Source organism: Salmo salar, chromosome 18 (genome assembly GCF_965601325.2).
Source record: "Salmo salar chromosome 18, fSalSal1, whole genome shotgun sequence".
Taxonomy (NCBI): Eukaryota; Metazoa; Chordata; class Actinopteri; order Salmoniformes; family Salmonidae; genus Salmo; species Salmo salar.
The window spans coordinates 41,524,361-41,538,214 of record NC_138308.1 but is presented as its reverse complement, the minus strand read 5'-3'; the positions used below and the strand labels follow the sequence as shown (position 1 = coordinate 41,538,214).

The 13,854-nt window shown below is 40.8% G+C and overlaps 2 protein-coding genes across 2 annotated transcripts; both read left to right on the top strand.

The window, feature by feature from the left end:
* Nucleotides 1-908: 908 nt before the first annotated feature.
* LOC106577348 (inorganic pyrophosphatase) lies at nucleotides 909-7,538 on the top strand. The gene is made up of 11 exons (XM_045700557.2): nucleotides 909-1,147; nucleotides 1,470-1,534; nucleotides 2,046-2,099; nucleotides 2,343-2,462; nucleotides 3,651-3,737; nucleotides 4,129-4,255; nucleotides 4,580-4,707; nucleotides 6,013-6,098; nucleotides 6,750-6,819; nucleotides 6,932-6,971; nucleotides 7,158-7,538. Exons 1-11 carry the CDS (start codon nucleotides 991-993, stop codon nucleotides 7,178-7,180), a joined length of 957 nt encoding a protein of 318 aa, XP_045556513.1. The 5' UTR covers nucleotides 909-990; the 3' UTR covers nucleotides 7,181-7,538.
* Nucleotides 7,539-7,819: 281 nt separating this feature from the next.
* On the top strand, nucleotides 7,820-12,447 carry LOC106577347 (small COPII coat GTPase SAR1B). The gene is made up of 7 exons (XM_014155309.3): nucleotides 7,820-7,995; nucleotides 8,409-8,481; nucleotides 8,973-9,092; nucleotides 9,196-9,261; nucleotides 9,604-9,707; nucleotides 10,077-10,208; nucleotides 12,173-12,447. The coding sequence occupies exons 2-7, from the start codon at nucleotides 8,424-8,426 to the stop codon at nucleotides 12,287-12,289; spliced, it is 597 nt and encodes a 198-aa protein (XP_014010784.1). The 5' UTR covers nucleotides 7,820-7,995; nucleotides 8,409-8,423; the 3' UTR covers nucleotides 12,290-12,447.
* The last annotated feature ends 1,407 nt before the right edge of the window (nucleotides 12,448-13,854 follow it).

Sequence of the window (13,854 nt, the reverse complement as noted above, 5' to 3'; positions counted from 1 at the left end):
AGAGCATGAAGACTAAGTTATTATCTGTTTTCAGAGCATGAAGACTAGGTTATTATATGTTTTCAGCGCATGAAGACCAGGTTATTATCTGTTTTCAGAGCATGAATACCAGGTTATTATCTGTTTTCAGAGCATGAATAAGTGTATGCTATTTATTTTATTTGCATTTACAATCTGTAAGATTGCCATAAAGCACCATAGGTCTCTGTTCAAAAGCAGTGCACTATTTAGGGAATAGGGTGCCATTTGGGACTTATACAGGTGGCGAAAGGTCATGCCATGGACATAAGACTGGTCGAACTCTAACCACCAGTCAGCTCCATCTGTTTTAGTTGGAATGAAGAGGAACTCAGAAAGCCCTGACATTTAGGCCAGCTAACGCTGTTATATTGTATGTCTATCACATTATGGAGGGAACTGGGCATCAAAACACTTACCAACAAGGACAATAATGTGTTGTATTTTGACTAGCCTCTGATCTAGTTGTCTTATACAGCAGTAGGGATCAGGGATTTACAAGGCAGCGGTAGGACTGTACAGCAAAGGGATTAGGTTAGGCTACCAAGGACCAATTATAGCTTTCTCAAAGTCTAAATTCACCCTTGTACTGTGCTATATTTAACTGTGCAGTTATTGTAACATTGAAGGTAGTTCCTTGTTCATCGACTAACACAGAGCCTTATAGACTTGCCCCCCCCCCCCCCCCCCCCGCCCCTTCTGTTGTCACACACACACACACACACACACACACACACACACACACACACACACACACACACACACACACACACACACACACACACACACACACACACACACACACACACACACACACACACACACACACACACACAGAGACACACACACAGACCAAGCCTGACGTCACCAATCCCCTGCCATGGCCTTAAGACGTGCACATGCCTCCTGCGCACACTCCCTCCCGCTCCAACCTACGATCTTAACCTACTAGTTAACCTGCATGACGAGGAGATGGGCTTCCCATTGTCAACTCCTACAGGTAGTACAGGAAGTACGCCCACTAGCAGCAGTACCAAGGAGCAGACTGGACAAAATAAGGCAGTAGACATGAGCTTCACCATCGAGGAGAGGGGCAAGCCCAACACACTGGACTACAGGGTGTTTTTCAGTGAGTGACCAGCTCTTTCAATACATCACTGTATAGTGTAGAGCTAAAGACATTAGACTGTAGCTGTGTCTAGCTTGGTACGTAGTGAACTAGCTTAGTGGTGGTAGCTATACAGCTTGACATGTACATACTACAGTATGGCTCTCATGCTACAGTATAGGCATCTACAGTATGTCCGTATGTGAGTCGACGACTTCCATGTTGGCGTAAGTCCCCCACATTACTGTTCATTAATAATCAGGTGGTTTGAAGTTACTGGAATGTATTAGTACAGTAGTATGTTTCTGATATACTGTGCATTCATCACTGCCTCTCTACACAGGAAATACTGAGGGAAAATACGTCTCTCCATTCCATGACATACCAATTTATGCAGATGAAGCTCAGGTATGTGTATTGTTGTTGTTGTTGTGTGTGTGTGTGTGTGTGTGTGTGTGTGTGTGTGTGTGTGTGTGTGTGTGTGTGTGTGTGTGTGTGTGTGTGTGTGTGTGTGTGTGTGTGTGTGTGTGTGTGTGTGTGTGTGTGTGTGTGTGTGTGTGTGTGTGTGTGTGTGTGATTAATCAACAATCATTATTTAATTGTGTTTTTCAATAGAAATTTGGTGATATCTGAAACATTGGTGTTAACCTTGACTATTTCCACCAACAGAACATCTTCCATGATGTTGTTGAGTTAACTCTGACTATTTCCTCCAACAGAACATCTTCCATGATGTTGTTGAGTTAACTCTGACTATGTCCTCCAACAGAACATCTTCCATGATGTTGTTGAGTTAACTCTGACTATTTCCTCCAACAGAACATCTTCCATGATGTTGTTGAGTTAACTCTGACTATTTCCACCAACAGAACATCTTCCATGATGTTGTTGAGTTAACTCTGACTATGTCCTCCAACAGAACATCTTCCATGCTGTTGTTGAGGTGCCCAGATGGACCAATGCAAAGATGGAGGTTTGTTTCAGTACTTGTCTTGTTGTCGTATGATCCTTTGTTAGCTCAATGTATGAACCCTGAAAGAAGCTGTGGTGAGACAAGTGAAGTTCTTGTTCCACTCCACAAGAATTAGCAGTATGGTTTTATGCTTATTGTTTAATCAGTATTCTATTGCAAACACATAGTAAACAGGTACAAAGTCATCAGTCACTTAATATTTCCATTCATTGTTTCATGTGAATGTTGTAATATTTCCCTCAGATTGCCACCAAAGACCCTCTAAATCCATTGAAGCAAGACATCAAAAAGGGGAACCTTCGTTATGTGGCCAACGTGTTTCCACACAAAGGATACATCTGGAATTATGGAGCCATCCCACAGGCACGTTAACCAGGGGTGTACTATCTCTCCCTAGAATAGAAACATTTTGGTTAAATGTATTGAACGTTATAAAATGACAGTGTAAAAGAAAACACACATTTTCCCTTCCTTATCAGTAGCTTTCTAGCATGAGATTTGCCTATGAATGATTTATGAAGCATCTTTATGGTTTATGAATGATTTCTGAAGCATCTATAGAGTTATGAATGATTTCTAAAGCATCTATACGGGTTATGAATGATTTATGAAGCATCTATACGGGTTATGAATGATTTCTGAAGCATCTATAGGGTTATGAATGAATTCTGAAGCATCTATACGGGTTATGAATGATTTCTGAAGCATCTATAGGGTTATGAATGATTTCTGACGCATCTATATGGGTTATGAATGATTTATGAAGCATCTATATGGGTTATGAATGATTTATGAAGCATCTATTGGGTTATGAATGATTTCTGAAGCATCTATAGGGTTATGAATGATTTCTGAAGCATCTATACAGATTATGAATGATTTATTAAGCATCTATATGGTTATGAATGATTTCTGAAGCATCTTTATGGTTTATAAATGATTTCTGAAGCATCTTTAGGGTTTATGAATGATTTATGAAGCATCTATAGGGTTTATGAATGATTTCTGAAGCATCTTTATGGTTTATTAATGATTTCTGAAGCATCTTTATGGTTTATGAATGATTTCTGAAGCATCTTTATGGTTTATGAATAATTTCTGAAGCATCTATAGGGTTTATGAATGATTTCTGAAGCATCTATACGGGTTATGAATGATTTCTGAAGCATCTTTATGGTTTATGAATGATTTCTGAAGCATCTTTATGGTTTATGAATGATTTCTGAAGCATCTTTATGGTTTATGAATGATTTCTGAAGCATCTTTATGGTTTATGAATGATTTCTGAAGCATCTATAGGGTTTATGAATGATTTCTGAAGCATCTTTATGGTTTATGAATGATTTATGAAGCATATTTAGGGTTTATGAATGATTTCTGAAGCATCTTTATGGTTTATGAATGATTTCTGAAGCATATTTAGGGTTTATGAATGATCTCTGAAGCATCTATAGGATTTATGAATGTTCTATAATGGCTTTGTAAGTTGTCGTTTATTTCAAATAGAACCAGGTTATCAATCACTGTTCTCTCATCTTTATTTATTATCAGACATGGGAGGACCCAGGCCATAAAGACAGAGATACAGGATGCTGTGGTGACAATGACCCTATTGACATCTGTGACATAGGATACAAGGTACTGTGCTACAACTTTATTGAATGGAGGAAACTTTCTGTTATTATTCAGTGTGTGTTTTCTACTTGTCAAAGGAACATGGTTGTGTGAATGTACTATCTTAATTCATTGTCTTCTAATTGAATGTTGTCAATCTCGTTCTCTTTCTCCCTCTCTCTCTCTTTCTCTCTCTCTCTTTCTTTCTCTCTCTCTCTTTCTTTCTCTCTCTCTTTGTTTCTCTATCTCTCTCGCTCTCTTTCTCCCTCTCTCTCTCTTTTTCTCTCTCTCTTTCTCTCTCTCTCTCTTTCTTTCGCTCTCTCTCTCTCTTTCTCTCTCTCGTTCTCTCTCTCGCTCTCTTTCTCCTTCTCTTTCCTTCTTCTTCTTCTTCTTCTTCTCTCGTTGTGATTTTGAGGTGTGCTCTCGTGGAGAGGTGATTAAAGTCAAGGTGCTGGGAACTCTGGCTCTGATCGACGAAGGAGAAACAGACTGGAAAGTCATCGTCATCAACATGGAGGATCCAGAGGCCAACAACTTTAACAGTATGAGGATATCTAATACATATTCAGAATATATGGGATTTATATAGCGCTTTTTAGAGGCACTTCAATAGACTAGCATCCTGTCCAGAATGATGTACTCATACGTCAAGCTGCCTCACGCTACAGAAACAGGAGCAGGTGTCAGTATGTAGTGAGTTGATGGGCCATTCTGACATGGACAAGGTTACTTACTTTCTTTCAGAGACCTTAAGACGCTGATGGAATGTCTGTCTGATATCTGATCAACAGTTACACAGTAGTGGGTGTTTAAATGTGTTTGTGGCTAACCATGGAATACACATCTTCTTCTTGTGATCAATGCAGATATTGATGACGTAAGAAGACTCAAGCCTGGGTATCTGGAAGCTACATTTGAGTGGTTCAAAAAATATAAAATTCCTGATGGAAAACCTGAGAACCAGTTTGCATTTAACGGAGAGTTCAAGGACAGGGTAAAAATACAGTTTTCACCTGTTTGTACTGCACAGTAGGCGTACAAGAGCAAAGCCCAATAACAAGACATTTATATTGATATCAGATACTATTTGATTCTTCCTCTAAATCAGGGATGTCAAACATATGGCCCGCAGGCCGAAGGGGGTCCAATCCGGCTCGCGAGGGGGTCCAATCTGGTCGGGGGGGGGGGGGGGGTCCTGTCTGTGTAGCAGTGATAATGGCCCTACAGTCATACAGTTTCCTGGCTGTGTAGCAGTGATAATGGCCCTACAGTCATACAGTTTCCTGGCTGTGTAGCAGTGATAATGGCCCTACAGTCATAGAGTTCCCTGACTGTGTAGCAGTGATAATGGCCCTACAGTCATAGAGTTCCCTGACTGTGTAGCAGTGATAATGGCCCTACAGTCATAGAGTTCCCTGACTGTGTAGCAGTGATAATGGCCCTACAGTCATAGAGTTCCCTGACTGTGTAGCAGTGATAATTGCCCTACAGTCATAGAGTTCCCTGACTGTGTAGCAGTGATAATGGCCCTACAGTCATAAAGTTCTCTGACTGTGTAGCAGTGATAATGGCCCTACAGTCATAGAGTTCCCTGACTGTGTAGCAGTGATAATGGCCCTACAGTCATAGAGTTCCCTGACTGTGTAGCAGTGATAATGGCCCTACAGTCATAGAGTTCCCTGACTGTGTAGCAGTGATAATGGCCCTACAGTCATACAGTTTCCTGGCTGTGTAGCAGTGATAATGGCCCTACAGTCATAGAGTTTCCTGACTGTGTAGCAGTGATAATGGCCCTACAGTCATAGAGTTTCCTGGCTGTGTCCAGCTGATAATAATCACCCAAATGAAAACTAGACAGTCAGGAAGCATAGAACATTTCTCACACTCTGGTAGAGGACAATTCTGGGCTAATTTTGATGGCGTGGAAATATAACCGATTTTCAGTGCGGCCCTCCAGACGAAAAAAAATGCTTTGACATCCCTGCTCTAAATCATTCATAGAACAGGGTATTTATACACTCAATCACACACAATACAATAAAACAGTGTATTACAGTGTAAGTACACATTGTTACTCTTTTTCTATTGAAATATGGAACATACCAAGGGTGGAACTCGATTCCCATAGTGCACTACTTTTGATGGGCCCTGGTCAAAAGAAGTGCACTATAAAGAGACTAGGGTGCCATTTGAGACAACATACTTTCTACTCAGTACAGAGAGTACTATAGTGGAGGTGTATGCAGAGTTTTTTATTTTCTTAAGCATGCAGGGAATCATTTGGCATTCTTTTTTCCAGGACTTTGCTCTTAAGACAGTCAAGGAAACTCATGAGTTCTGGAAGGCGCTGATCTCCAAAAAGACCAATGCTGGAGAACTGAACTGGTGAGACTGAGATACAGATTTACAATCTCTGTGTAATATGGCCATCTGTTCAATAGGCTGTCAGTGATGCGGTTGCATTGCTACAACGACAAGTAAAAAGAAACAACGATAAAGCAAAATAAGACGTTTTAGTTAAGTCAATGACTTGTTTTTACTAAAATAGTGTATTTGTGTTTTTACAGAGGCATCCTTTTCTTCTCAACTAAAACAGTTGTATTTGTGTTTTTACAGAGGCATCCTTTTCTTCTCAACTAAAACAGTTGTATTTGTGTTTTTACAGAGGCATCCTTTTCTTCTCAACTAAAACAGTTGTATTTGTGTTTTTACAGAGGCATCCTTTTCTTCTCAACTAAAACAGTTGTATTTGTGTTTTTACAGAGGCATCCTTTTCTTCTCAACTAAAACAGTTGTATTTGTGTTTTTACAGAGGCATCCTTTTCTTCTCAACTAAAACAGTTGTATTTGTGTTTTTACAGAGGCATCCTTTTCTTCTCAACTAAAACAGTTGTATTTGTGTTTTTACAGAGGCATCCTTTTCTTCTCAACTAAAACAGTTGTATTTGTGTTTTTAGAGGCATCCCTTTCTTCTCAACTAAAACAGTTGTATTTGTGTTTTTCTCCCATCTTCTGTTTGTTGGAACACTGATCCAGTACCAACACCTGTGTCACAGACAGTCCATTCTGCTGTTCCACTACTGATGCTAAGGCTGTTGTTGATGCCGTGAGTTCCTTTCAATTATCATACTATTTGGTTCATCATACTAAAACAGCTTAGCTGTAATATTAATGTGTGCTTGATAAATAATATTGATAATAATGATATTGTCTTGTAGGCATGTGCTTTTGGCCCTGAAGACCCTATTCCAAGTGCAGGTATGTATTTCTATTGTTAGTTAATTCCATTGGTATATGTGCTTTGACGTGAAATTAATCTTATTTAAATTCAATACGCCTGTGATTTATTTACAAAATATCTCTATACGCTATGTATATATCTTTATATTCAACTTTGTTGGATTTCACACTTAACAATGGAACATGTCCTACTTCTTTTCTCAGTTGACAAATGGTTCTATGTCTGAGTTAACTGACCCAGAAAGAAGAGCCTTCAGATTGGACCAAAATGTGTTCTCACCTGAACAGAAGAATATACCTGAAAATTACAGAAAACATGTGTAGTATAATTACAGTTTCCCATGTTTAGTATAAATTCTGGTTGATGAATGTCATCTTAACATGACAAGTACTCAACCAAGTGAGTATCTTCTTTATGTTTATTATATTTCTCAAACGTGTAAACAATATGACCGTTATAGTCCATCTAAACCTCTGCACTTTACCGTGTCTTGCATCATGTTGTTTAATACTGAAATCGGAAAATTGTCATAAATCTTCAAATAAATACCATCACCACATTCCCCTCCTCCTGTTCTGAACACGGTCTTTACTAGTATCTAGTGGTCATGTATCACAACACAAGCCTTGTAGCAGACAGGAGAAAAGCTGTTTAAACAGGTGTGTTGAATGTGAAGAATAAAAATGATTTCCCTGAAGTTGGCTCTTACCGGAAATGACAGCATGAAAAGAACTGCTGGAGAATCACTCATCCAACACTCCTCCACTGCCAAGAGGAAAAGATAGGAGCTACTAGATGTCATGTCTAAATATAATGCCGATGATATAATGCAAAGGATTTGAGGTATTTTATGTGAAAGGTAGGTGAAAGGTGAACGCCATAAACCTATTGCAATATGCTCCCGCACAGCAGGCGGCACTAGTGACCACTAGGGGGGTTAGCTAGTTCCCGAAGTCACGTCGAAGAACAATACAATCAGCTGTTCGTTTATCGGATCCGCAGAAGAAACCTAACCAAAGCTGTCATTGTCGACAGGGAGAGGTAAGCTTTGGCAGCTTAATTAAAACATATCCAGTCATTTATATAGTTACATAACGTTACTTGTGTTCCGTCATACATTTACTTCGAAAGGGAGAGCTGTCTGTCTTAGAGTCCTTAGTCCACATGAGGCCAGGATTTTAGCTAAGCTGATAGCCACGTAGCCGAGCTAGCAAGCTAAGTTAGCGATCAGCTGGTGCTAACTAGCATGCTAGGATAAGAAAAGACTTGTATTGTAGTTGATAAACCTAAAGCTGGCTAGCAGCAGTAGCAAGTGCATGTGTGTAAAGAGAGCCTGTAGCTATCAATATAGTCATGATGCAATGTGAAAATACTGCTGATCCAGTGAGACAAGTTGATCTCGTCTTGACAAGTGCTAGTTAGCTAGCTAACTTCTCCATTGTCTTCTTTCTTAGGCAAAGACCAGTGAAATGTCATTCCTCTTTGATTGGCTCTACAGAGGCTTTAGTGGTGTGCTACAGTTTTTAGGTAATCTCTGATTTCACGTCAATGACTTCAAATGTATTATCAGTCATTTGTAGGACGTTCCACCTAGAATCTGTTCCAAAAAACTTAGTAAATAACAAGGATGCCAACAAACAACGCATACAAAGTAGCATGATCAACTCACCTAGTTAACTAGCTGCCGAATAGGCATCAACTCACCACGTAGCTTATTCTTAATATTTGTCCATAGGCTACCAGAGTGAGGACAGACATTTTTCGGAATAAACGTGGGCGGTGAGTGAAAAACTTAACAAAATAGCCCACTCCCTACCCGGTATCTTATTCTGCCGCTATACAACTTTGTATTCGTTGTTTGTGGGCATCCTTGTTATTTACGAAGTTTTTGGAACAGATTCCTGTTGGAACGTTACTCATTATACCCACTCTTATCAGTATAATACTGCATGTCACAATGAGGGGTGTGTGTGTTTACAACTCAAACGTTTAATTAACTTGTCAATGTACTTTCCCAGGGTTGTACAAAAAGTCTGGAAAGCTGGTTTTCCTGGGGTTGGATAATGCTGGTAAAACAACCCTTCTGCATATGCTGAAAGATGACAGACTTGGACAGCATGTGCCCACGTTGCATCCAAGTAAGCAGCATCATTTCGAAGTACATTATTGTGTTGTTTTTAAGTCTAATAACGGCAGTGAACACAATGTCAGTGATTTTAAATGTTTTTTTTCTCCCTGAAGCATCGGAAGAGTTGACGATAGCTGGAATGACATTCACCACGTTTGATCTGGGCGGTCACGTACAAGGTAAGACTTAGGCCTAACTAAGTTGGACACTGCGTCTTTCTAGGGTTTGGTCAGCATCTTGACACATTACATTGTCTTTGTAGGGTTGGGTCAGCATCTTGACACATTACATTGTCTTTGTAGGGTTTGGTCAGCATCTTGACACATTACATTGTCTTTGTAGGGTTGGGTCAGCATCTTGACACATTACATTGTCTTTGTAGGGTTTGGTCAGCATCTTGACACATTACATTGTCTGTGTAGGGTTTGGTCAGCATCTTGACACATTACATTGTCTTTGTAGGGTTTGGTCAGCATCTTGACACATTACATCATGTGCTACATCTTCTGTCTCTTTCACAGCTAGAAGAGTGTGGAAGAACTACCTGCCGGCTATCAATGGAGTTGTCTTTCTGGTTGACTGTGCTGACCATGACCGCCTTACAGAATCCAAGATCGAACTTGATGTAAGTCACTGCACACAATGGGCCTAATTTATCAACATTCATTATGAAAAATGCATACACAAAACCCACGCGTTGAGGCAGCCCTGTTGAGGCAGCCCTGTTGAGGCAGCCCTGTTGAGGCAGCCCAATTGAGGCAGCCATCACTGCAGGTTAGTCCAGGACACACAACGAACATTCTCACTGTCCCATCTCGGTCTCATTGCTGAACCTCTTTCGTGTGTGTGTGTGTGTGTGTGTGTGTGTGTGTGTGTGTGTGTGTGTGTGTGTGTGTGTGTGTGTGTGTGTGTGTGTGTGTGTGTGTGTGTGTGTGTGTGTGTGTGTGTGTGTGTGTGTGTGTGTGTGTGTGTGTGTGTGTGTGTGTGCGTTCAGGCGCTGTTAGCAGATGAGACCATCCTCTCTGTGCCTGTGCTGGTCCTGGGTAACAAGATAGACCGTCCTGAAGCCATCAGTGAGGGGGGACTGAGAGAGGCGTTTGTTCTCGATGGTCAATGCACTGGAAAGGTAAGCATAGAGATGGATGTAGCCTATGGAATTTGTATCTATGGGTAGCATTATACATTTTTGTTAAAGTCCATTTCAGATGAGTGTGTAACACAACTAACGTGTGTGTGTGTGGTACAGTATTCATGTTCTTTAGATATGCTGTATAAAATGTTAGTGGCACTCCAGTCTATTTTCACCTCATTTATCACCTGATTTACTTAATAAAAGCCACATCTCAATAGGTGGTCCAGGTACAGTGCCCTTCGAAAGGTATTCAGACCCCTCAACTTTTTCCACACTTTGTTTTACGTTACAGCCTTTCCTCATCAAGCTACACACAATACCACATAATGACAAAAGCAAAAACAGGTTTTTAGAAATTTGTGCAAATTCATTCAAAATAAAAAATGAAAATATCACATTTTACATAAGTATTCAGACCCTTTACTCAATACTTTGTTGAAGCAGCGATTACAGCCTCGAGTCTTCTTGGGTATGAAGCTTGGCACGCCTGTATTTGGAGAGTTTCTCCCATTCTTCTCTGCAGATCCTCTCAAGCTCTGTCAGGTTGGATGGGGAGCGTTGCTGCACAGCTATTTTCAGGTCTCTCCAAAGATGTTTGATCGGGTTCAAGTCTGGGCTCTGGCTGGGCCTCTCAAGGACATTCAGAGACTTGTCCTGAAACCACTCCTGCGTTGTCTTGGCTGTGTGCTTAGGGTCATTGTCCTGTTGGAAGGTGAACCATCACCCCAATCTGAGGTCCTGAGTTCTCTGAAGCAGGTTTTCATCAAGTATCTCTCTGTACTTTGCTACGTTCATCTTTCCCTCAATCCTGACTAGTCTCTCAGTCCCTGCAGCTGAAAAACATCCCCACAGCATGATGCTGCTGCCACCACAATGCTTCACCGTAGGGATGGTGCCAGGTTTCCTCCGGACGTGACGCTTGGCATTCAGGCCAAAGAGTTAAATATTGGTTTCATCAGACCAGAGAATCTTGTTTCTCATGGTCTGGGTCCTTTAGGTGCCTTTTGGCAAACCCAAAGTGGGCTGTCATGTCCGCTTTTACGGAGGAGTGGCTTCCTTCTGGCCACTCTGCCATAAAGTCAGTGTTCTGAGAGTTCTGCAGAGATGGTTGTCCTTCTGGAAGGTTCTCCCATCTCCACAGAGGAACTCTGGAGCTCTGTCAGAGTGACCATCAGGTTCTTGGTCACCTACCTGACCAAGGCCCTTCTCTCCCAATTGCTCAGTTTTGCCGGGCGGCCAGCTCTAGGAAGAGTCTTGGTGGTTCCAAACTTCTTCCATTTAAGAATGATGGTGGCCACTGTGTTCTTGGGGACCTTCAATGCTGCAGACATTTTTTGTAACCCTTCCCCAGATCTGTGCCTCGACACAATCCTTTCTTGGAGCTCTACGGATAATTCCTTTAACCTCATAGCTTGGTTTTTGCTCTGACATGCACTGCCAACTGTGGGACCTTATATAGACAGGTGTGTGCCTTTCCAAATCATGTCCAATCAATTGAATTTACCACAGGTGGTCTCCAATCAAGTTTTCGAAACATCTCAAGGATGATCAATGGAAACTGGGTGCACCTGAGCTAAATTTTGAGTCTAATAACAAAGGGTCTGAATACTTATGTAAATAAGTTGTTTCATTTTTTCTAAATTCTTTTTAAATAAATTTGCAAAAATGTATTAACCTGTTTTTGCTTTATTATGCAGTGTTGTGTGTAGATTGATGAGGAAACAAATTTAATACATTTTAGAATATGGCTGTAACCTAACAATGTGGAAAAAGTCAAGGGGTCTGAATATTTCTGAATGCACTGTATGACATTGTACAAGTCGGTAAAACATTATTATTTTTTTTACCCTTAAGTGTTTGTACATTACTATATGTATACTTGGGATAATGTTTTTCATCAGAGAAACTCAAGTTGCTGGAGTGGTCTTTAACAGCTTGACCCTGTTGTTCTTCTCCAGGGCAACGTGTCGTTGAAGGATCTGCAGGTACGACCTCTGGAGATTTTCATGTGCAGTGTCCTGAAGAAGCAGGGCTATGGAGATGGCTTCAGGTGGCTGGCACAATACATCGACTGAATATAGGCAGCGGTTGTTTTGCTAAACGGACTCCATCTTTCTTTGGGGAATGAAGAAGATAAGCTATCAAATGAAATGGCCCTTATCGTCCAACCCCCCCCCCCCCCCCCGTGTGGAAAGATGTGAAGCTCCCAATGGTCAATAATCCGCTTTCTGATTGAGTACATCTGTCAATTTCAGCATTTAATTGGTCAGTTTTAAAGGTTTCTATCTATGCAAACTTTTAAAAGTGGTTCATGGTCACAAGATTGAAGATGGGTTTGCGTGTAATACTAGTCCATTAATGAAGTATAACGTCAACCCATTCTCTGGCATGTAATTAGTATCCAGTTCTATCCCAACATATTTGATCATATCTGCAATTCAAGCTACAGTACAGGGCAGATGATATGTAACAATGTAGAACCTTTATAAGGTAAACTGTGAACTTTTACATTATTTCTGACAAATGATGGACCAAGTAGTTTTTAAATGAAATAGATTATAAATGATAAGGATATTTATGTGAATGGTGGCGGTACAATGCTTGTTGCGTGTACATAGCAGTCCTACCTAGAATAACATGTTCCATCACTAAGTGGACATGAAAGAGAATAGATAGACTGAGAATTATTATTCCAGCAGACCAAGTTCCAATGCACCGAATAGAACAGTGCAAATGTTAAGGGGCTGAGTCTGTTTCTATACATGGGGTGTATCCCAAATGGCAGCATATTGACTATATAGTGCACTACTTCAGAGAACCCATACTTTCTATGCCCCCCCCCCCCCCCCCCCCCGGTCAAAAGTAGTGCACGGAATAGGGTGCCAACCCTGGTCAGAAGTAGTGCACTAAATAGGGAATAGGGTTGACATCTGGTACGCATCCAGGGGGTTTGAGATCAATTGTAATTGTCCATGCAGCTATTGCCTTCAATGCACTCAGCCAAAGATGAATGCAAACTATTTTGCAAGTGACTTTGGGATGTTTACATATAATAAACCTGGGGGAGGGGTTATAGTAGTGATGTAAAGTTCGTCCTACTACAGTTTAATGAATGAATGGCTATAGTGCCATGATGTGCAGGTACATTGTAACAGGCCAGAACAAGAGACCACCATTGCCATCATTCCATGGTATGCAGCAATAAAGTGGAATGACCATCACTGGCCACTGCAATGCTAATGTTAACAAAAAGGCTATGCTACTCCACTAACACAGCTCTGGCAGAGGTTTCGTTGAAAAATATAGATATTGGTCCTTATTCAATCAGGTCTAGTTTAAAAATACATATATTTCGCCCTATTCGATCAAGGCTGGTTTAAAAAAAAGAAAATCCCTCTTGCATGCTTAGAGTGACGTACTACTCAAGGAAACACCAGATAGCCTGGGCACCAGTTTGAATAGGGCTCTTGGACCTTGCCCTGTCCTGGTTGCAGACCTGGGTCATGTTCATTAGGCACCAAACGGATGAAAATGGACTGAAACGGCACTTGGACAATGGAAACACTCATTTTCAGTTGCAAAATGTTTTAAAATGTTTTCCGTTGCGAGCCCTAAAATGAACACGTCCCAGAGATTTCTA

Coding starts and splice junctions, on each gene's coding strand:
- LOC106577348 (XM_045700557.2), top strand. CDS start 991: ATGGGCTTCCCATTGTCAACTCCTACAGGTAGTACAGGAAGTACGCCC. Junction 4,256..4,579: donor AGAGGCCAACAACTTTAACA/GTATGAGGATAT, acceptor TGATCAATGCAG/ATATTGATGACGTAAGAAGA. Junction 6,972..7,157: donor AGACCCTATTCCAAGTGCAG/GTATGTATTTCT, acceptor TTCTTTTCTCAG/TTGACAAATGGTTCTATGTC.
- LOC106577347 (XM_014155309.3), top strand. CDS start 8,424: ATGTCATTCCTCTTTGATTGGCTCTACAGAGGCTTTAGTGGTGTGCTA. Junction 8,482..8,972: donor TGGTGTGCTACAGTTTTTAG/GTAATCTCTGAT, acceptor GTACTTTCCCAG/GGTTGTACAAAAAGTCTGGA. Junction 10,209..12,172: donor ATGGTCAATGCACTGGAAAG/GTAAGCATAGAG, acceptor GTTCTTCTCCAG/GGCAACGTGTCGTTGAAGGA.